The 22,283-nt window shown below is 47.7% G+C and overlaps 1 protein-coding gene across 1 annotated transcript; it reads left to right on the forward strand.

Moving 5' to 3' along the window:
* Window positions 1–1,405: 1,405 nt before the first annotated feature.
* Window positions 1,406–8,481, forward strand: LOC308517934 (zinc-alpha-2-glycoprotein-like; the record flags this gene model as incomplete). The annotated part of the gene is made up of 4 exons (XM_081089483.1): window positions 1,406–1,481; window positions 5,432–5,689; window positions 7,298–7,570; window positions 8,195–8,481. The coding sequence occupies 4 exons, from the start codon at window positions 1,406–1,408 to the stop codon at window positions 8,479–8,481; spliced, it is 894 nt and encodes a 297-aa protein (XP_080945609.1).
* Window positions 8,482–22,283: the final 13,802 nt, after the last annotated feature.

A 22,283-nucleotide genomic window follows, 5' to 3' on the forward strand; every position in this document is an offset into this window, starting at 1 on the left:
CTGTTCCTACTTCTCAATCATCTACCTAAACTCTGTTTCCACTAAATTGTCCTCAGGGACCCTCAGATAGCTCTGGTATTGTCTCTTTTTCATCTTAGCTTATTTATCCATTCACCTATGCTTATAGGTGTTTACTGAATGCCTCATTTCTGCTAGGCATTGGGCTAAGTACAAGGGACAGAAAAATGAACATGACAAACACCATCACTGTCATAACATTTGCCCCCTGTTGCCAACAGAGATTCTTTCCCTGTTGGGTATTTCCCTCGTCCACAACGTCTCTCGGGACGCCTTTCCCAATGCCGTTCCACACGTGGCTTCCTCCTCTGAGGAAGCCCTTCTTGTCGCCCGTCCTTAGTTGCGATTGTATAAGATTTGCAGGAATGTCTGAGTCACACTTGGCTATTAGAATTTTTAGGCTTTTGTAACTAGTTATGAAGACTTATTTTTGGTTCTTAGGACGAAATCATTAGCCACTAATGTTTTTGTCTGTTTCATCCTTAAACTAGAAAAGCCAAAAGATTCTTTCTGCACTCCCATAGAAATCACCTGATTTTCAGACTGTGCTTTGAGTCAGTACTTTCTGCTATTGAGTTGATTTTCTTTTTCTGTAAGCTTCTCAGCCCTATGGACTCGATCATCACAGACTCTGTCCTCGAATTTCTCCAATTCCTTCACACTGTCCTATGGTAGCAGCCTCTTGGGACCTAAAATTTGCCTTCACTGAACATTTTGTTCCAGTTGACCAAAAGGGATGAGTAAGTCAGCTGTTAGACCCTCCACTACTTGTCAGGTCCTGCAAAAACAAGCCCAAGTTATCTTTATTTTCACTGGCTTCAGCCCCAATATGGCCCCATAACCTGGTTCCCCTTCCTCCATTTTCTTGAGAGACTGTTGCTTAAAAATAATCCTTTTCCAATTTTGTGAACAGTCACATCATTAGTTGCTGAAACAGATTCCTATTCTGACTTTAAGAGGAAAATAAATTTATTTGCTGATTCATTCTGGAACCCTTGGAGAGACTGGAAAACCCAGATCAGAATTAGGCAGGAAAAGAAAGGCAAATCATACCATGGGATTAGTACTGCAAACTCATGCTGCTGTCCCCAGGGCAATAGATGCCACAGTGTGGACCCATGACAAAGTCCCAGTCCCCAGATCACCTATCTCAGATCCCCATTGGCAGACCATCTGTAGACACTGAGGAAACATCCGCCAGCCTGGCCTGTACATCCTGCTTCCTCACAGTCAGCTGAGGAGCCCAGCCTGGCACTCTCACTGGCCTGTGCATTTACCTCACCTGGGCAGGGCTCCAAGCCAAGCTGTTCCCAAAAGTATATCTAGCCGTCTCTCCACGTAGTCTGCACCAGGACCTGGGAAGTCCAGTACCTTCCACTCAGACACGATGACCACAATGGTGCCTGTCCTGCTGTCCCTGCTGCTTGTTGTGGGTCCTGCAGTCGCCCAGGACACTCAAGACAGTGAGTTGGGAACCAGGGGCTGGGAATGGAGAAGAATGCAGGGGAGGGAATGTGTGAGACAGATGGGCTGGGAGAGGGCCCCAGATGAAGCCGGGATTCCCAGTGTACAGTAGGAATGGGTGTTTGAGGCTGTCAGCTACCTCAGCTCACACACTTCCAGAAGCATTTAGGGAGCTTCTGGACTCATGCTAAGTAAGGCCTTAAATAATTAGAATCTAAAATTCTTAGTAGGAAAATAGCAAAACTAAGATCCATATGCCCTGGCCAGCTAGTTCTGTTTGTTAGAGCCTCATCCCGATACACCAAGGTTGCAGGTTCAATCCCCAGTCAGGGCACATACAAGAATCAACCAATGAATGCATAAATAAGTGGAAAAACAAATATTTCTCTGTCTCTGTCTCTCTCTCTCTCTCTCTCTCTCTCTCTCTCTCTCTCTATCTCTCTCTCTCTCTCTCCCTGCCCCCCAAATTTAAAAAGCTAACACCCAGACAAGTGAAGTGACCTGTCCTGGGTCATACAGCCAGGACAGAGCAGGGGCTACACAGGTGCAACTTTTTGTTCCTCCCTCCTTCCAATGGAGAAAGATAACAGCTCCAAAGAGCACCTGTAAAGGCTTATTAACTGGAGGATATTTCTAGAAACAAGCCCGTTACTTCCCCCAACAGTTAGACACTCAGACAGTGGGTCCGGATGGCTGGAAGTTAGGCAGATCAGAGTATATTTATATTAGAGGTCCGGTGCACAAAAATTTGTGCACTGGCGGTGAGGGGGTGGTGTCCCTCAGCCCCACTTGTGCCCTCTCACAGTCTGGGACCCCTCGGGAGATAACGACCTGCTGGCTTAGGCCCGCTCCCGGGTGGCAGAGGGCAGGCCCAATCCCTAGGTGCAGGCCCTGTTCGGGCTCAGAGCAGGGCCGATTGGGGGGTTAGGGTGCCGCCCACGTCACACTCAAGGCAGGGTCAATGGGGAGGTTGCCGCGCCACCCCCTGTCATGCACAGAGCAGGGCCCATCAGGGGGGTTGGGGCTCCATAACCTGTCACACACAGAGCAGGGCCGATCAGGGGGTTGGGGCGCCACCCCCTGTAACGCATAGAGTAGGGCCAATAGGGTAGTTGGGGCACCGCCCCCTGTCACACACAGAGCAGGGCCCATCAGGGGTTTGGGGCGCCGCCCCCTGTCATCCACAGAGCAGGTCTGATCAGGGGGTTGGGGCACTCCCCCTTGTCACACTCAGGGCAGGCCCGATGGGGAGGTTGTGGCTCCACCCCGTCACACACAGAGCAGGGCCCATGGGGGCCTTTGGGCATCACACCCTGTCACGCACAGAGCAGGTCTGATCAGGGGGTTGGGGAGTTCCCCCCTATCAGGCACAGAGCAGGGCTGATCAGGGGGTTGGGGCGCCTTCCCCTGTCATGAACAGAGCAGGGCGGATAGGGAGGTTGTGGCCCCACCCCCTGTCACACACAGAGCTGCAGGGCGATCAGGGGGTTTGGGCTCTGCCCCCTGTCATGCTGCTCCAGGGGCCAGGAGGCCTTGCGGCTCTGCTGATCCTGGTGCTCGGAGGCCTCGCGGCTCTGCTTGACACAGGGACAGTGAGGCCTCGCTGCTCTGCTGATCCCAGTGCTAGGAGGCCTCGCTGCTCTGCTGATCCCAGTGCTGGGAGGCCTCGCTGCTCCGCTGATCCCGGTGCTGGGAGACATATTATCCTTTTACTATATAGGATAGAGGCCTGGTGCACGGGTGGGGGCCAGCTGGTTTGCCCTGAAAGGTGTCCTGGATCAGGGTGGGGGTCATCACTGGGGTGCCTGGCCAGCTTGGTTGAGGGGATGATGGCTCTTTGCAGCTGGTCACACCCCCTTCAGGGTGGAGGTGCCCACTGGGGTACCTGGCCAGTCTGGGTGAGGGGCTGAGGGCCGTTTTCATGCTGGCAGGCAACTGAAGCTCCCAACCTCTCCTTTTATTCTTTTTTCTTTTATTCTGGGACTTATTTGCCTTCTATGGCTGTCACTGGAACTGAGAACTGGCTTTCTCTCTGAGGCTTGGCTGCTGAAAGCAGGTATCTGGTTTGTTTGGCTTCTATAATTGAAACACTGTTTCAACTCCAGCTCTGAGGCCCGGCTGGCTGAAAGCAGGTTTCTGGGGTTTTTTTGGCTTCTATAATTGCAACAATGTATCTTAGCATGCAAGCTCAGAGCCCAGCAGCGGCAGGCAGGGAACGTTGGCTTCCTCTGTCACTGAAGCAAGCAAGCCTCCTGTTCGCTTCAAGCTGCCTGGCTGACGGCCGCCATCTTGGTTGGCAGTAAATTTGCATATCTCGCTGATTAGCCAATGGGAAGGGTAGCGATGTTATGGTTAATTACCATGTTTCTCAATTATTATATAGGATATATATATATACCATTATTGACCTCAGAGAGGAAGGGAGAGGGAGAGGGAGATAGAAACATCAATGATGAGAGAGAATCATTAATTGGCTGCCTCCTGCATGCCCCTTCTTGGGGAGCGAACCTGAAACCCAGGCATGTGGCCTGACCCGGAATCAAATCGTGACCACTTGGGTCATAGGTCGATGGTCAACTATTGAGCCATGCCGCCTAAGCCCAGAGTCAATTTTAGGACAGAGTAATGGGGCTTTCTTTGGCATAGAAAATTTCAGGGTGAAGACATGTAAGCTAAATTGTGTAAGTTTAGAATCCATTACATTTACAAACTGTCAGAATATGTATTTATAATGATTATGTTTACATTGCTAATCACACCCTACATCAAAATCTAGTTTAGATTTAGGGTTCTCAAGAGAATACCATGTACATGCAAGAAAGAAACATTTATTTTAAGGATATGGCTCACACCATGGTGGGGGCTGAAAAGTCCAAAATCGGCAGGGTTGGTCCGCACACTGGAGACCCAGAGAAGAGATGATGTTGCAGTCTTGGGTCCAGAGGCAATATGGAGGCAGAGTGCCTTCTTCCTTTGGAGACCTCAGCCTCTTCTCCTGTGGCCTTCAGCTGGTTGGAGGAGGCCCACCCACATTATGGAGAGTAATCTGCTTTACTCGACATCCACTGAGTAAAATGGTAATCATATTTAGAAACGAATTAGTGATAAAAACTTCAGTCCTGGAATGAAGAAGCTGTCATATGTCCTTCAACATTAGTAACACCCATGAAAGTGAAATCATGAATTAATTATGAAAATGCCCTGCCTCCCCTTCCCCCCAGTCTCTGCCTCATACCAAAATGCAGGGACAGCCCTGGCAATTCTGAGCTCCATCCTGTTCTTACCTTATGCTGATCCATTAAGGTCATTTCCTGAGTTTTCTGGTCAATTCTCCTTCCTACAGGTTCTAACTAAATGTGTCCATCAGGTTCAACTAGGCTATGCTCCAATAACAAAGACAGTTTTTAGTGGCTTAACCCAAACTAATGTTTATTTCTTGCTCATTTAAAAATGAATACAGATCAGGCCACGTTCCTGTCCTCCTTGGAATGACATCAGGACCCAAGCCGTTGGCATCTTAGGGCTCTTCTGTTTCACCCTGTGGCCTCCACAGTCATCACCTAAATAGAAGAGAGGCAGAGGGTTCCAATCAGTTTGCAGGGCCTCCGACGAGAAGAAAGAAATCACTTCCCTCACTTTCTCTTTTGACAGAACGCAGTCACGGTCCCAATAGACCTACAAGAAAACTGAAAAATATCTCTGACGTGGCAAGAGTGGAAACCGTGTAGTAAAAATGCAAAATATTTGAAATATTATTCCTCTGAATAGAAGTAGAGCCTCTTCTCCCAAGCAGCTGAGAGCAGGTGGAGAGAGCTGGGGAGGAAGAAGCCCAGTGACCTGGTTTCCCTTCCTGGTCTCCTGTTGTCCCACATTAAGACTCCCCTTTATGGTCCCCACATCTCAATGTTTTCTCTTTTCTTTTTTTTTTTTTTTTTTTTTTTTTTTGCAGGGCCTTACTCTCTGAGCTTCCTCTTTACCGGAGTGTCCAGGCCCAAGGCAAACATCCCTGGTTTTCAGGCCACTGGCTTCCTCAATGACCAGCCCTTCTACCACTACGACAGTAAAAGCAGAACGGCTGAGCCCCTGGGCCCATGGAAACAGGTGGACGGGATGGTGGACTGGGAGGATGAAAGCCAATTGAAGCAGGCCAGGCAGGACATCTTCATGGAGACCCTGAAGGACGTCATGGGCTATTACAGGGACCGAGGTCAGTGGACTGTGGGCTGCTGGGGTGGAGGGTCTTAGCCCCAGAGGCAGCCTGCTCTTGGGAGTGGAAAGGGGTCTGCGGGGTGGAAATACTTATATCTACAACGAGGTGTGGAAGAACAAGTACAAATATACAGACATTTCTGCACCCTCCTCCCCACATCAGAGCTGCTTTTCTTCCTTCCCCATTGCTTCTCCCATCCTCACTTTTAGGCCTCAACTCTCACAGGAAGTGAAGTCAGTGTCAGCCCTTGTCTAGGCACATCTGACATCTTGGTTCCACACCCCCACATCTGAGGTGGATTCCACTTTAGAAGGTGTCAGGCTCACCTCCAGCCAGGGATGTTGGGTGGGGAGTGAGCTAACCTTGGGTCATTTTGACCTGGGCTCAGGTGGTGGCTCTGCGAGTCACTAGCTGTTTGACAGTGAACATGTAATTAATTGTCTGGTCTGAATCTGCAATAATTGCATCATTGAGTTCTGTCTCCAAGAAACATGAATTATTATCTAGGTAAATTCCATGGAAGCTACAACGGACTGTCTTGATCTCCCTTGGAGCCATCACCTAGGAGAGCCAATAATAATTGCTAAGCCCTAGCTCCGTGGTCGGCAAACTGGGGCTCTTTGGCCCCTTGAGTGTGGCTCCTCCACCAAATGCCACGTGAGGGCACAGGTACAGTGCAACTGAAACTTCGTGGCCCATGTGCAGAAGTCAGTTTTCGGCCTGGGTGAGTCTATTTTGAAGAAGTACTGTTGATATTTGGCTCTGTTGACTAATGAGTTTACTGACCACTGCCCTAGATGGTTTGGCTCAGTGGATAGAGTGTCAGCCTGCAGACAGCCTGAAGGGTCCCAAGTTCAATTCCAGTCAAGAGCACATGCCCAGGTTGTGAGCTTGGTCCGCAGTAGGGGGCGTGCAGGAGGCAGCCAATCAATGATACTCTCTCATCATTGATGTTTCCATCTCTCTCTCCCTCTCGCTTCCTTTCTGAAATTAATAAAGATATTTTTTAAATTTTTAAAAAATACGAATTATACTTGCAAAAATGAAGTGAAGAGGTTATGTCTCCCTTCCCTACAAATGCCATTTTCCAAGAGTTGTTGCTAATTGAGAAGGAAGCTGGGCATTAGAGATTTGTTTGAAGATATCAAAAATGCAAAAAGAGAGAAGAGCTGATAAAATTATGCTGACCCAAATGGAGACATCAACTTCACACACAACTGGAAGAAACGGAGAGACTACATAATCTATTTTAAACTACAAATAATTTCTATTTAACCTGTCAATGCACTTCTGTGTGCTTGTGTCTGGTTCCTAAGACCCCACAGTTTATTCAAATTTTATTTAAAGACCTGTTCACAGTCTGCAGCAATCTGAAATTCCCTGATTGGGAAGAATGGAAAACACCAGAAAATGCTAAGTTTTCCTCTCTCCGCCTGCTCTATGTCCGGCTAATAAGCCATTTGCCAAGACAAAAGGGGTTGCATGTTTAGATTTCAAAACCCTTTCTCCCTACTGAGTTGCAAGCTATGTAGGAGTGAGAGTTATTAAGACGGAGCTGAAGCCAGGCTGACTGATTTCTGTGGGGGGGGGGGCGCTCACCTGCAGGAAATCACACCTTTAAGGGAAGGTTCGGTTGTGAGATTCGGAATAACAGCTACAATGGAGGATTCTGGAAGTATGCCTATGATGGACAGGACTACATCAAGTTCGACACAGAAATCCCAGCCTGGATCCCCCTGCAACCAGAAGCTGTGAACACGAAGGTGAAATGGGAGACAGAAGGCTCTGCGCAGGCGTCCAAGAACTATCTGGAAAACGAGTGCCCTGATACGCTGCGTAGCTACCTGCAATTCAGCAGGCCCTTCCTGGACCGTCAAGGTACCTACTGCCCCCATGTCCTCCTCCTCACACTGAGCTGAGAAAGACCGGTTCAGGCGGGGACCTCAGGGGAACATTTCAGGCAAATCCTGTAGTCATTTCTCTCTGTGATATGCCTCCTGGCTTGGCTGTGGGGAGAAGGCAGGTGTGTAAAATGTCTGCCCAGGAAGGATGAAGATGAGTAAGTGTGAGCAGGATTGATTGACGCAAGCTGAGACCTGGGTTTAAGAATTAATCAGAAAGAAGTTCTTATGGGAGGGAAGAGGGCAGGGTCACAAAGACAGAGCAGCCGGCAGACGGGGGAGGCAGGAGCCAGAAAGCCCACTGGCAGATTTTTTGGGGAAAAGCAAAACAATGCACGGGGCATTGGCATTTCTTGCCACCAGAAGTCAATCCACAGTGGGTGGGCAGGTTGCTGGGAGGCAAGGAAGTAGCCACAGACATTCCTTTATCCAACAGGGAAGCCTCATGGAAAGCCTCAGCTTCCCTGATCTTCTGGAAGTTTCCTGGGGAGGCAGGTGGAAAACTGAGTGCTCTGCTCATCCCTGACTCCAGGGTGGGAGAGACGTGAACAGGGAAATGTCTCCTTCAGACCCTCAAACTCTGTGCTGTGTCTCTCCACAGACGCTCCCTCTGTGTCAATCACCAGCCATGTGACACTAGGACTCATCAGGACCCTCAAGTGCGTGGCCGACAACTTCTACCCAAAACCCATCAGTCTGTACTGGACTCAGGCAGACAGTGTAGTGGAGGCTGAGTCATGGGGAGAGGGTCCTCTCAGTGAAAATGGCACTTACCAGTCCTGGGTGGTGGTGAAAATCCCCTCTTTGGACAGAGGCCCTTACTCCTGCCACGTGCAGCACAGCAGCCTGGCCCAGCCCCTCACTGTCACATGGAATAAGAGTCAGTAACCAGGGGCTAAGCATCTCGGGGTCCAGAGACTAGTAGGCACCCTTTCATCGGGACATGAGAGATGAGCTCTGGAATGACTGTCATCGCCATCAGCAAGGCCCAAGAGGAACAGTGAAGGGGACGGAGAGGTGGTGAATTTGGAGACACAAGTCCTGAGTGCTGGACCCTGAGCTGACTCACTGCTACATTCCTCCTCGGATCCATTATCTAGTCTGTGAAATCTAAGCCACACTAATCAACTAGCCTATCCACAAAATAAACCAGATTATTAAACTGCTAAATGCTGTGGAAATATCAGCAGACGTTATTATTCATCCTGCCCCCACGCATCTGAACCATCCGAAATTCTTCGTGTTTGCTAGAAGCAATGTTCACTGGCCCTCTTGGCCTGGGGCCCCCACTGTAGCATGGCATGACCACCAGGAGATTTCGGGGGGGAAACGAAAGCTATGAGCATTGTTCAGGTGCCCACTACTGAAATCCCCTCTGCCTGTGAGGCCATAATGCTCTGCCACCTCGCTAATGCGCAATCCACAGCCTTGTCTGTACCTCGGTTTCCCCAGCACTTCCTTCCCCACGGTGACCCCGCCCTCCGCTCCAGCTACTCCACCCATCCCACATCCAGTTGGCCGTGGGGAGCACGCACAGCTATGGGCTGTTCACGAGGCTTTATCCCCCAGAATGCACTCCCAGAGAAGCAAGAATCAGCCTACTGTTCTTGGACTCCTTCCAATTCATTTCATTGTGCTTTGTTGTTGTTTTTTTGGGGTTTTTTTTTTTAATATATTTTATTGATTTTTTACAGAGAGGAAGGGAGAGAGATAGAGAGTCAGAAACATCGATGAGAGAGAAACATCGATCAGCCGCCTCCTGCACATCCCCCACCGGGGATGTGCCCGCAACCCAGGTACATGCCCTTGACCGGAATCGAACCTGGGACCTTTCAGTCCGCAGGCCGACACTCTATCCACTGAGCCAAACCGGTTTCGGCCTTTGTTGTTTTTTAACTGAGTCCGTTTGTGATTTTATTTTTACTCAGTCACCTACCACCCTGCACAGTTTTAAGTAAAACAAACAAACAGGGCAGAACTCTTACCTGTGACCCCTTTATTAAGCTTCGGTGCCACAAATTCCCTTAACAATTCCTCAGTCTCTTAGGACCACCTTGTCTCTCTCTGGAGGATTCTCCTGGGGATAGTTTATCAGCTAGACTGGAGAGATAAGTATTCACCAGGATCAGTGTGACAGGGTGCGGCACCCCAACCTGATCCCACTGCAGCTCTGTGTGTGACAGGGGGCGGGGCCACAACCTCCCTATCTGCCCTGCTCTGTTCATGACAGGGGAAGGCGCCCCAAACCCCTCATCAGCCCTGCTCTGTGCCTGATAGGGGGGAGCTCCCCAACCACATGATCGCCCTGCGGCTCTGTGTGTGACAGGGTGCGGCACCCCAACCCCACCCTGCCCCCCCACGGGCCCTGCTCTGTGTGTGATGGGGTAGAGCCATAATCTCCCCATCGGCCCTGCCCTGAGTGTGTGAGTGGCAGCGCCCCAACCCCCTGATCGGCCCTGCTCTGTGGGTGATAGAGGGCGTCGCCCCAACCCCCTGATGGGCCCTGCTCTGTGTGTGACAGGGGCCAGCGCCCCAACCCCCTGATTGGCCCTGCTCTGTGCGTGACAGGGTACAGAGCCCCAACCCCCCTGATGGGCCCTGCTCTGTGAGTGACAGGGGGCAGTGCCCCAACCCCCTGATTGGCCCTGCTCTGTGGGTAACAGGGGGTGGCGCCGAAACCTCCCCATCGACCCTGCCTTGAGTGTGAAAGGGGACGGTGCCGCAACCCCCAATCGACCCAACCCTGAGCGTGACTGAGGATGGCATCGCAACCTCCCAATCCACCCTGCTCTGTGCATGACAGGGGCGGTGCCCCAACTCCCCATCGGCCCTGCTCTGAGCCCGACCAGGGACTGCACCTAGGGGTTGGGCCTGCCCTCTGCCACCCGGGAGCAGGCCTAAGCCAGCAGGTCGTTATCTCCCGAGGGGTCCAGGACTGCGAGAGGGCACAGGCAGGGCTGAGTGACCCCCCCTGTCCCCCGAGTGCACAAATTTTTGTGCACTCGGCCTCCAGTATATATATAAAACCCTAAGTGACTGAACAACTGGAATGACTGGAATGATCAGTTAACCAGTCACTATGACATGCACTGACCACCAGGGGGCAGACACTCACTGCAAGAGCTGCACCCTGGTGGTCAGTGTGCTCCCACAGCCAAACCCCCATGGCCCCTAACCCCAGCTGACCAACCTCTTGCAGCCCCCATAGGGACTGGGCCAGATGGCCCCAATCAGCCCCGATCGCTGGCCAGGCTGAGGAGCCCCATCCATGCATGGATTCATGCACCGGGCTTCTAGTTTGTAATAAACCATGAATTAGCTATTTCCTCAGTCTCTAATTTCCATTTTTAACTAAGCAAAATTTCTGGGTTGAATTTAATTTCTCAAGTAGACTTTTCTACCAAAGAAAGGAAAGTTCTCTATCTCCATTCTCTAGCTGGGAATAGCTTTGCCTAAGAAGTAATAAAACTGGCATTCTAGGTTTCAATCCAAGTTTTGTGGCATTGGTTACTGAAAATTTGTCTGAGGTATTGTAATGTAATGGCTAAGAGGATAAACTAAGCCTAGAATTAGTCAGCCCCAGGGCTGCTCCTGGGTCTTCCAGTTCCAGTATGGCTACTCTGCAATGATGATGATCATGTGATTTTTATCTTTCATTCTGTTTTGTGGTTTATCACATTTATTTATATTTGTGTATATTGAACCATCCTTGCATCCCAGGCATAAATTCCACTTGATTGTGTTGTGTGATCCTTTTCATGTGTTTTTTAATTTGGTCTGCTGATATTTTGAGAAGTTTTGCATCTGCATGGTGTGGCAAAAGTAGGTCTACAGTTGTTCATAGGGAAAATAACACAATAATGAATAAATAATATAAGAATAAATTCTGTTTTGAGTATTCACAACTGAAAGTCTACTTTTGCCCCACCCTGTATAGTCATCAAGGATATTGGCCCAGCGTTTTCTTTTTTTTAATTTCAATTTTATTTTTTAAATATATTTTTATTCATTTCAGAGAGGAAGGAAGAAGGAGAGATAGAAACATCAATGATGAGAGAGACTCACCCATCAGCTGCCTCCTGCACACCCCCTACTGGGGATCAAGCCCACAATCCAGCAATGTGCCCCTGACCGGAATCGAGCTCACAACTGGGCATGCGCCCCTGACTGGAATCAAACCCGGGACCCTTCCGTCCACAGGCCAACGCTCTATCCACCGAGCCAAACCAGCCAGGGCTATTTTCTTTCCTTGTAGTGTCCTTATCTGGCTTTGGGTAATGCTAGCCTCGTGAAATGAGTTTGAGACTGTTCCCATCTCTTCAATTTTGTGGAGCAGTTTGAGAAGGATGGGCATTCGTTCTTCTTTGAATGTTTGACAGAATTCCCACCAAGGATCTCCTTTCTTATTATTGGTCTTCATGTTTCACACTTGGTAGGTTGGATAGTAAAGCACTTTATAGAACCTTAAAATAGTCCTACCTTGCTTTCCAAATACAGAACTTAGGGCATCTGAGGAAACTGCTGCAGGAGGGGGACAGTGAGCAAAAAGGGAGGTATGAATAGGAAGGTCACCCGTGTTTTGCCTGGATTTAGTCCTGCTCTGGGAAAGTGGGTTTTGAGCTTACACACCCACAGACCAGGCACTCTTGTGAATATTCCCTACCTTCTCTCCACACATCCTCTTGCTGATCCACATCTCTGATGCTACCAGGTTTTGCTTATCTTTTATTAATCTTTTGAATTATCCTATATAATAATCCTATATAATAAAAGGGTAATATGTCCCCTCCACCAGGAGTTCGACCAGAATGTGACCAGGGGACAGGGTCAGCCTGCCAACCGCCCGAGGCCCCACCCCACAGCCAGCCCCGCCCCTGATCCCCCAACCCCCACCCTGATTGGGGCAGGCTGACACAACCCTCCCTGTGCACAAATTCGTGCACTGGGCCTCTAGTTTTCTAATAATGTTGCTTTTCTAGATCCCAAAGCTATGTAAAATGAAGGACATTCAGAATGATATGCAGAGTGAAAAATATTCAGTCATTTTTCTTCTGACAGTGGCAAGACTTTTCTAATGCTCTCCCTGGTACTAGTTTTCTATAAATATCGAGTAATTTGCTCAAAGCTATTATATAAGCTTTTCTGAAAAGTCTTCCAGAACCTTCCTGGCACCGGGCATAGAGTTTCAGTTTTTGTTCCAATCTCTTGAAAGAAACTTAAATTGGGGTGCTACTGGCATACTCATTTGTGAAATACTGGTTAACTGGTACCATTTGTGTAACATTACTCATTTCTGTAAATTCCTTTTATGGGAAGATATGTTGCCATGGTAACTAAAACTTTTCAGTTTAGTTCTACTTTTATGATGTGAATGAATGCTACATTTTATTAAATATTACCAAGTCAGTACTATTTTTATACTTTATTAAGCAACAGGGGATTTTAGTTGAACATATTAAAAATAAAAAGCTCTTAATGAAATGATTAAAAGCAAATCACTAACAATTCTTTACATGAAAATCCCCACTAATAGTGCCACAATACTTTCTATAGAAATATCGAAGGTCATTGATAGATTTCTTTTTTAAGACAATTCTTCATTGTGTCATAATGACCTTTCATATCATCCTTATCACAAACTTGTAGTACCCACCATTATTTGTAACCATTAAACCATACTGAGTATGTTTGTAACCAGCATTGTGATATATTCTGTACTTGTATTGCTAAAAATGAATTATTGACCTAATAAATATAGTGTTCCTGCAAAAAAAAATAGAAACATAAAAGTCAATTGTTAACATAAACTTAGTTTTATAAAACCCAGGAAAAATAAAGACAAGTCTATTTTACTTAAACCAACAAACTTAGGCTAGGTTTTATTTATTAAAGATTATTCTTAGGTCACAAGAACTTGCAAAAACATTTAAGTTATTTTCTATATTACCAAGAATTTTAGAATATCCAATTCTTACAAGCAAAGATTTGCATTTAAATTAATTTCAACAAAACCATCGGTTAGTAGAAAGCTATCGCACGTGAATAGCATACATATACACAGACACACATACAGACACAAGCAGAGACCTTCTAGCCATGAGAAGAGCTCACTAGTTTGTAAAAGGACAATTAGATCCAACTTTTGCCCTTTTGGCATTTACAATTTATATTTCTTCTTGACAAGGCAAATGCCAAATGACTTTCCCCCGTATAAAATAAGGACAGCTATTTTTTAATACTTCAAAGAATTAGATGGACACCTAAATGACACCATAGGTGGATCTATTTATCTAAATCTTCTTTTTGAAGTTCCAAGAAGCCAATTAAATATGATTTCCATTCATTCTGACTAATTTAATAGCAATCTCTTTCTAATTGTGCATGCAAAAGATTAATTTAGAAGCATCAAAGGATCCTCATCACAGCCATCTTAGTTATGTTCCCAGTGGAAAAACGGCAACAGGCGTTAGCAACAAGTATACTCAGATGAGAACTCGATTCGACAACCTCAGTGCTTGAGTTCTGGCTAAGAAAGAACTCAGAGCCAAGACTCAAACTATAAGAATGCTTATCTAGAAAGTCACAGAGGTAGAGTGAGCCTTAAAGAAATGGGCTCAGTAAACAAGTTACAGAGGCAAAAGAAGGGCCCTGGAGCTTAGGAGAAAGAGAGAGGCAAAAAATGGACCTGGGTGGAAGGGTGGGCCACAACTGGGTCCTCCTTTCTGAGGGCTTATTTCTGAGGTCTTGGGGAGGATCTCAATAAATATTCATCAGCTTTCCTGGTGTATATCCTCAGGGTCACCATCATGGTGTCTCCCCAGCTGGTTTGGCTGCTTTTCTGGGCTTGGAGCTGAGATGTCATCTCCAGGCGTTAATGCTTCAGGGGGTGGCCAAGCAAGGGCTTGTAGTTTTGCTCTCTGCCCCGGTGACCCTTCACACTTGCCCTGTTTCTACTCTGTTCATGCCTGTCTAACTGCCCATGACAATGATAAATGGGAGGCGGACTGTGGTGGGCCTTGTTGGCCTGGCGAGCAAGATTTCTCATGTTTATCTTGAGATCTGTAGAGTCTGAACACTCTTCTGGGAAAAACAGACCTTACATGCACTTCTCCAGATGAGCCCAATGCAGTGGGTATCCCTATAGGGCAGATTTATGCCCTAGAGGACATTTTTCCTCAGGCACCTAAGAATACTTGAGCAAAGGCCAGGAGGAGCTTGCGAGATGCCATTCAAACCTCAACACTTTCCAATGCAGGGCCCCCTTTCAAGGTGCATGCATTCCAGGGTACCCTGCCCTTCTTCCCTGGGCTCCCACCAGCTTCTCCTGGATCATCTGTGTTACCGCACTGAATGACTCCCCATGTCCATCTCTGCCATTCCAGATTCGGGAATCTGAACAACTACAGTGACCCCACTGGATATTCAAGGAGGGGATGCAAGTGTCCTTCCTCTTTTGAAGCTAAAGATTTAGGCTCTCATTTAACCAGCAACGATTTTGCTCAGATGCTCAGCAAGCAATCCAATTAAAGAGCCAAAACTGAAACAGCAACCCATTTTTTCTCCTTCCCCTAGGTTATCAAAACCCTTATCCACCTTGAGTTTCTCCAAGAACAGCTCAGATAAAGTCATGGCCTGCCACTTAAGGCAAGGAGGCCCATATTCTGAGAAAAACTCAAGTTTCCCCAGAGCAGATTGGGAAGCTGGTGGGGCACAATGCCCTTGCTTGTACTGAGCACCGGGTCCAGGTCCACAAGGTGGTCCTGCATGAGCTTCTTTAGAATCCTGCTGACTATGCCAAGGAAATGCCAACATAAGAAATGCCCAAGGCAGACCAGCTCCTGGCCCAGTCCCCTTCAGTAACAGAATTAGACAATGCTTAACAAGATTGAGAGTTAATACCCCCTTTGAGGAGTATGACAAAGCAGTGTTAATCTGGATGCACAAGAACAATAAAAAGGTTGGCTTAAAACCCGTAACTAAGAAATGTATAGGCCTGGAGCATGACTACTTACCAGATTCAGATTGCTAGCCCCCCAAAAATGTCTCATTTTCCCCATCAGAATATGGGACCCCACCCCACCTGTAACAGGAGTGATGGGGCCCAAGTGGATGAAAGGCAGGACACCTCAAAAAACCCAAGTCCAGGACAGATGTCAGGGGAAAGGAGAGGGCAAAGAAGTACTCACACACCCAGAGAAACTTCCTGGAGGGATTCAGATTTCAAAGTGAGTGAAAGGCTCAGAGAGCGTGGCCAGAAGAAGTAGGAAAATGGTTCCTGACCAGAAGGTGTGAGACAGATGAGAAAAGAGGGTAACAGAACTCAGGTGACTGAGGTTGGGACTTGGCTACAGGCATAAACTTCCAACACCCCCTGCCCATCCAACAAAGATCACCCACAGCTTCCTCTGCAGGCAGGACTAACTTCAAGTGAAAACTCAGGATGCCCCATCCCAGGAGGGCCTCCTTGCCACAAACTATCTCCTTCTTAAACATATATATAATTGATTTGTAGAGAGATGGGAAGGAAGAAAGAGAGGTAGAAACATCCCACCAGGAATGCAGCCCACTACCCAGGCATGTGTTATGGATGGGGAATGAACCTGTGACCTCTTGGTGCATGGGTCGATGCTCAACCACTGAGCCACATCAACCAGGCAAACTATCCCCTTTGTAACAATTCCTCACTCGCTTTAGGAGAGCATGTGACCCTGTATCAGGGGACCCCTCTGCTAACAGCTCATCAGCCCCCAAGGGTACATGGAAAAACCCGTGTTTTCATATAAATGACTTCCTTATAATGGGATGTTTTACATAATGCATGAAAAGTATATTGAAAGAAAGAAGTAAATGAATAAATAATTTCAGAAAGCTAAGAAATATTAAAATTTCTCTTGGCAAAAGAGTAGATGGCACCAACGGCTAAAAACTGCTGAACTAGATAGATGAGATATGCAGAGACTACAGGCTGTCGGGGAAAAGGAACAATAGTGAAATGTGACTCATTCATTGGGAGACATTTGCTGTTCATTGGATGAAGAAGGCTCCAGAATTTCACTTCAATATGCCTTCTGAATATATTTCCCCGGACCTGCCCAGCCCCTCAATCTTTTTCCTGAATTCTATTTCCACTAAATTGACCTCAGTGATTCTCAGGTAGGTCTGGTGCTATCCCTCTGGTTTTCAGAATGTGCTTTGAATCAATCATTTCTGCTTTTGAGCTTATTGTCTTTTTCTTCAATCCTTCCACCATTTATAGTTTCAACCATCCCAGATTTAGTCCTTGAATTCTCCAGTCCTTCACATTGTTGTATAGTACTAGCCGATTGGGAAATGAAATTCTACCTTCAATGACCATTACATTTTAGTTGACAACAAGACATAACTGTTTGACCCTCCACACCGTGTCAAGGCCTGTAAGAACGGCCCCAAGATATCTGTATGTTCACTGCTTCAGCTAAACATGGCCCCATATCTAGCCTGGTGCCCATTTCTATATTTCCCTGAGCAACTATTGCTTAAAAACAATCCTTTCCCAATTTTGGTAGCAGTCACATCATTAAATCTTCTGCTAAAATGGAATTCTATTCTGACTTTAAGCAGAAAATACATTTATTTACTGGTTCCTTGTAGAATCAGTGGAGAGATTGGAAAACCCAGAATTAGGCAGGAAAAGAAAAGGCAAAGCACACCCTGGAAGTAGTCCCAAGATCACATGTTGCGGCCAACAGGAGCAGTGAATGCCACGGTGCAGAACAATGACAAGGTCCCAGCCCCCAGATCACTGGCTCACCTCTCCATTGGCAGACCATCTGTAGACTCACTGAACACAACATCCACCCAGGCTGCCCTGATATCCTGTTTTCTCACTGCCAGGATATCAGTGAGAAAACAGGATATTTTTTCTGGCCTGCGCATTCACCTCACCTGGCCTGGGCCCAAATCCCAGCCAGTCCCAAAAGGACACCTGGCTCTATCTCCAAGTAGTCCGCTCCAAGCTCCTGGATCTGAGGAGCCTTCAGGCCAGGAACCAGGAGCACAGTGGTGCCTATCCTGCTGTCCCTACTGCTCCTTCTGGGTCCTGCAGGCCCCCTGGAAACACAAGCCTCTGAGTGTGGAGGCAAGGGCTGGACATGGAGAAGAATGGAGGGGACATGGTGATGAATGGGATTGATGGGAGAAGGGCCCCTGAGGAAGCTGGAATTGCCAGGGCACAGTAGGAATGGGTGTTGAAGGCTCTCAACTAATTCAGCTCACGCTCTTCTAGAAGCATTCAGGGAGCCTCTGGACTCATGTGGAATCAGACCTCAAAGAATCATAATTCTAAAAATCTTAGTATATAGATGAACAAAATCAAGACCCAGAGCTGCTTGGACCCAAAGCATGGACAGAGCAGGGGCCACACAGACAGAACATTTTGTTCCTTCCTGCCTTCTAAGGGCTAGATGTGCCTGTCTGACTCACAGGGAGAGCAGTAACCCCAAGGGGCAGATGTGAAGGTAGATTAACTGGAGAGATGATTCCTGAATGAGGCGCCTTCCCTCCATAGTCTACAGCAGTGGTGGAAGGCAGGTGACTGGGAGAGGGGGAACTTGGGAAGAACTAGGGTCAGTTCTAGGGCTGGGAATGAGGCTCTTTTTTTTTTTTCACATAAAATCTCAGGATGAATAAATATAAGCTAAACTGCACAAGTTTAGAATTCATTACATTTACAAACTATCAGAATATGTGTTTTGTATTGCCTTTATACCCAGTGATCAGATTTTGAACATTAATCACATCCTATCTTGATTACTACAAATTCAATACTCCAAGCTGAGCTTCTAAAGAAAATCGTTCCCAGCCTTCAGAATGCTGAGCTGACTCTCTTTCTTGAAAGCCTAAATTTAAGGATTATACTTTTTTATTTTGATACTTCAATTCAATTTCAAAATCAAAGCTCAGAAATCGCTTCTTTAGTTTATGACAAATCCACAGTCCCTTCCTCTGGAGAAAAAATAATGTCCTGGCTTAACATCAGGAGGACTGCTGGAACAAATTTAAATAGTCAAGAGACAATAATGTAGCAATCGATGTTAATCAGTAAATCACATGACACGAGAAAAATCTCAGATCAAGGAGAAAACTCAGAGTCCATATGAAAGTCCAGGGCCAACGCATATTAGAACGTGAGATCCCACCCAGCCTATCACAGGAGTGATGAGGCCCAACTGGACAAGAGGGAAGAAACCTCAGAAATCCTGAGTCCTGGCCAGATGTGGGGGAAGGAGAGGGCACAGAGGCTCTCCCACACGCAGAGCAATGACTTAAGGGATTCCGATTTCAGAGGAGTGAAAGGCTCAGAGAGCTTAAGAAGAAGTGGAAAGATTGTTGCTGACCTGGAGGGTGTGAGGCAGCTGAGAGGTGATGGTCACAAAGCCTAGACAGGGAAGGGACCTCAATTTAGGATCAGGCCGTAAGCATTGACTGGTCACATGAGGGTGGATGCAGGGGTCCAGAGGCCCAACTGTGCATTCATACACAATCAACTTTTGCCCACCCAACTAAAATCGCCAACACATGCCCTGATTGGTTTGGCTCAGTGGATAGAGCGTCAGCCTGCGGACTGGAGGGTCCCAGGTTCGATTCCGGTCAGGGGCATGTGCCTTGGTTGTGGGCACATCCCCGGTGGAGGGTGTGCGGGAGGCAGCTGAGAGATGTTTGCCTCTCGTCAATGTTTCTAACTCTCTATCCTGCTCCCTTCCTGTCTGCAAAAAATGAATAAAATATATATATTTAAAAAAATAAATAAATAAAATAAAATAAAATTAAATAAAATTAAATAAATAAATAAATAAATAAAATCGCCAACAGATTCCTCTGCCGGCAGAATCCACTACAACTGCAATTTCAGGATGCCCCACCCCAGCAGAAACTTGGTTGCCACAAGTTATCTCATATATATAAAGATATAGACATAGATATAGATAGATAGATAGATAGATAGATAGATAGATAGATAGATAGATAGATATACTAGAGGCCCGGTGCACAAACATTTGTGCACGGGCGGGGGGTGGGATCCCTCAGCCCCACTTGTGCCCTCTCACAATCTGGGACCCCTTGGGAGATAACGACCTGCTGGCTTAGGCCCGCTCCCGGGTGGCAGACAGCAGGCCCAATCCCTAGGTGCCTGCCCCGCAGCTCCTGGTAGGGCTCAGAGAAGGGCCGATTGGGGAGTTGGGGCGCCACCCCCTGTCATGCACAGAGCAGGGCGGATCAGGAAGTTGCGATGCCACCCTCAGTCATGCTCAGGGTAGGGCCGATTGGGGGGTTGGGGCGAAGCCCCCTGTCATACTCAAGGCAGGGTCGATGGGGAGGTTGCGGCACCACCCCCTGTCACGTACAGAGGAGGGCAGATCAGGGGGTTGTGGTGCCACCCCTGTCAGATACAGAGCCAGCCGATCAGGGGGTTGGGGCGCTGCCCCCTGTCAGGCACAGAGCAGGGCCCATCAGGGGGTTGGGGTGCCTTCCCCTTTCACGAACAGAACAGGGCAGATAGGGAGGTTGTGGCCCCACCCCCTGTCACACACAGATCCGCAGGGCGATCAGGGGGTTTGGGCGCTACCCCCTGTCATGCTGCTCCAGGGGCCAGGAGGCCTCGTGGCTCCGCTAATCCCAGTGCTAGGAGGCCTCACGGCTCTGCTTGACACAGGGGCAGTGAGGCCTCGCTGCTCCACTGATCCTGGTGCCAGGAGGCCTCGTGGCTCTGCTGATCCCAGATTCAGGAGGACTTGTGGCTCCACTGATCCCGGTGCTGGGAGGCATATTACCCTTTTACTATATAGGATAGAGGCCTGGTGCACGGGTGGGTGCTGGCTGGTTTGCCCTTAAGGGTGTCATGGATCAGGGTGGGGGTCCCCACTGGGGTGCCTAGCCAGCCTGGATGAGGGGATGATGGCTGTTTGCAGCTGGTCACACCCCCTTCAGGGTGGGGGTCCCCACTGGGGTGCCTGGCCAGCCTGGATGAGGGGCTGAGGGCCGTTTTCAGGCTGGTGGGTGACTGAAACTCCTCCCAACCTCTCCTTTTTTTTTCTTTTTTTTTTCTGGGATTTATTTACCTTCTATGGCTGTCACTGGAGCTGAGAGCCGACTTTAGCTCAGACCTCGGCTGCTGAAAGCAGGTTTCTGCGCTTTGTTTACCTTCTGTATTTGAAACTTTGTTGCGACTCCAGCTCTGAGATCCCGGCTGACTGAAAGCAGGTTTCGGGGGTTTTGTTTAGCTTCTATATTTGTAACAATGTTTCTTAAAGAGCAGCTCAGAGGCCGGCAGTGGCAGGCGGGGAACGATGGCTTCCTCCGTCACTGGAGCTAGCATGCCTCATGTTCACTTCAGTGCCTGGCTGCCGGCTGCCATCTGGCTGGCAGTTAATTTGCATATTGCCCTGATTAGCCAATGGGAAGGGTAGCGAAGTTATGGCTAATTACCATGTTTCTCTTTTATTAGATAGGATACACACTAGAGGAACAGTGCACGAAATTTGTGCACAGCACGGGGGGTCCCTCAACCCAGCCTGCACCCTTTCCAATCTGGGAATTCTCTGGGGATGTCCAACTGTTGGTTAAGCCCGATCCCATCGGACATCCCTCTCACAATCCAGGAACGCTGGCTCCTAACTGCTCACCTGCCTGCCAACCCCCTAACTGCTCTTCCCTGCTGGCCTGATCACCCCTAACCATATCTGCCTTGGTCCCACAACCATGACTTTGTCCAGAAGAACGTCCGGAAGGTCGTCTGGATGATGTTCAGTCTAATTAGCATATTACCCTTTTATTAGTATAGATATATAATTTCTTTTATTTCAGAGAGGAAGGAAGAGGGAGAGAGAGAAAGAAACGTCAATAATGGGAGAGAATCATTGATCAGCTGCCTATGTACACCCTTTACTGGAGACCCAGAATGTGCCTTGACTGGGAATCAAACAGTGACCTCCTGGTTCTCAGGTCGATGCTCAACTACTGGGCCATGCCAGCTGGGCTAGTCATCTTCTTAACAACTCCGCAGTGACTTTAAAATAGCATGTTGCTCTGTTTGGTGGGGTGGAGGGGCTGCCAACAACCTGCTGCCCTGCAAGGATGCATGAAATGTCTTGCATTTCCATATAACTGGCTTCCTCTGTGTCCGACATGTTTTAATTTATGCATTTAAAATTATCTTGAAAGCAAGTAAAGGAATAAATAATTCTAAATATTTTTTTTAATAAAATGTATCTTGAGAATACCTGTCAAGAGAGTAGATGCACAAAAACCTAAAAACTGCTGACCTACGGGGGTGGGGTATGCAGAGAAGGTGTGAGGGAAAAGACACAATAGTGAAATGTTCTCCAGACATTGATTGGGTTCCCATTGAATGAGGGCCATACAGATCCTACCTCCAACTTCCTTTTACATTTTTATCATCCCACTGTTCCTACTTCTCAATCATCTACCTAAACTCTGTTTCCACTAAATTGTCCTCAGGGACCCTCAGATAGCTCTGGTATTGTCTCTTTTTCATCTTAGCTCATTTATCCATTCACCTATGCTTATAGGTGTTTACTGAATGCCTCATTTCTGCTAGGCATTGGGCTAAGTACAAGGGACAGAAAAATGAACATGACAAACACCATCACTGTCATAAAATTTGCCCGCTGCTGCCAACCGAGATTCTATCC

The sequence above is a fragment of the Myotis nattereri genome, assembly GCF_964212035.1.
Source record: "Myotis nattereri genome assembly, chromosome: 4".
Taxonomy (NCBI): domain Eukaryota; kingdom Metazoa; phylum Chordata; class Mammalia; order Chiroptera; family Vespertilionidae; genus Myotis; species Myotis nattereri.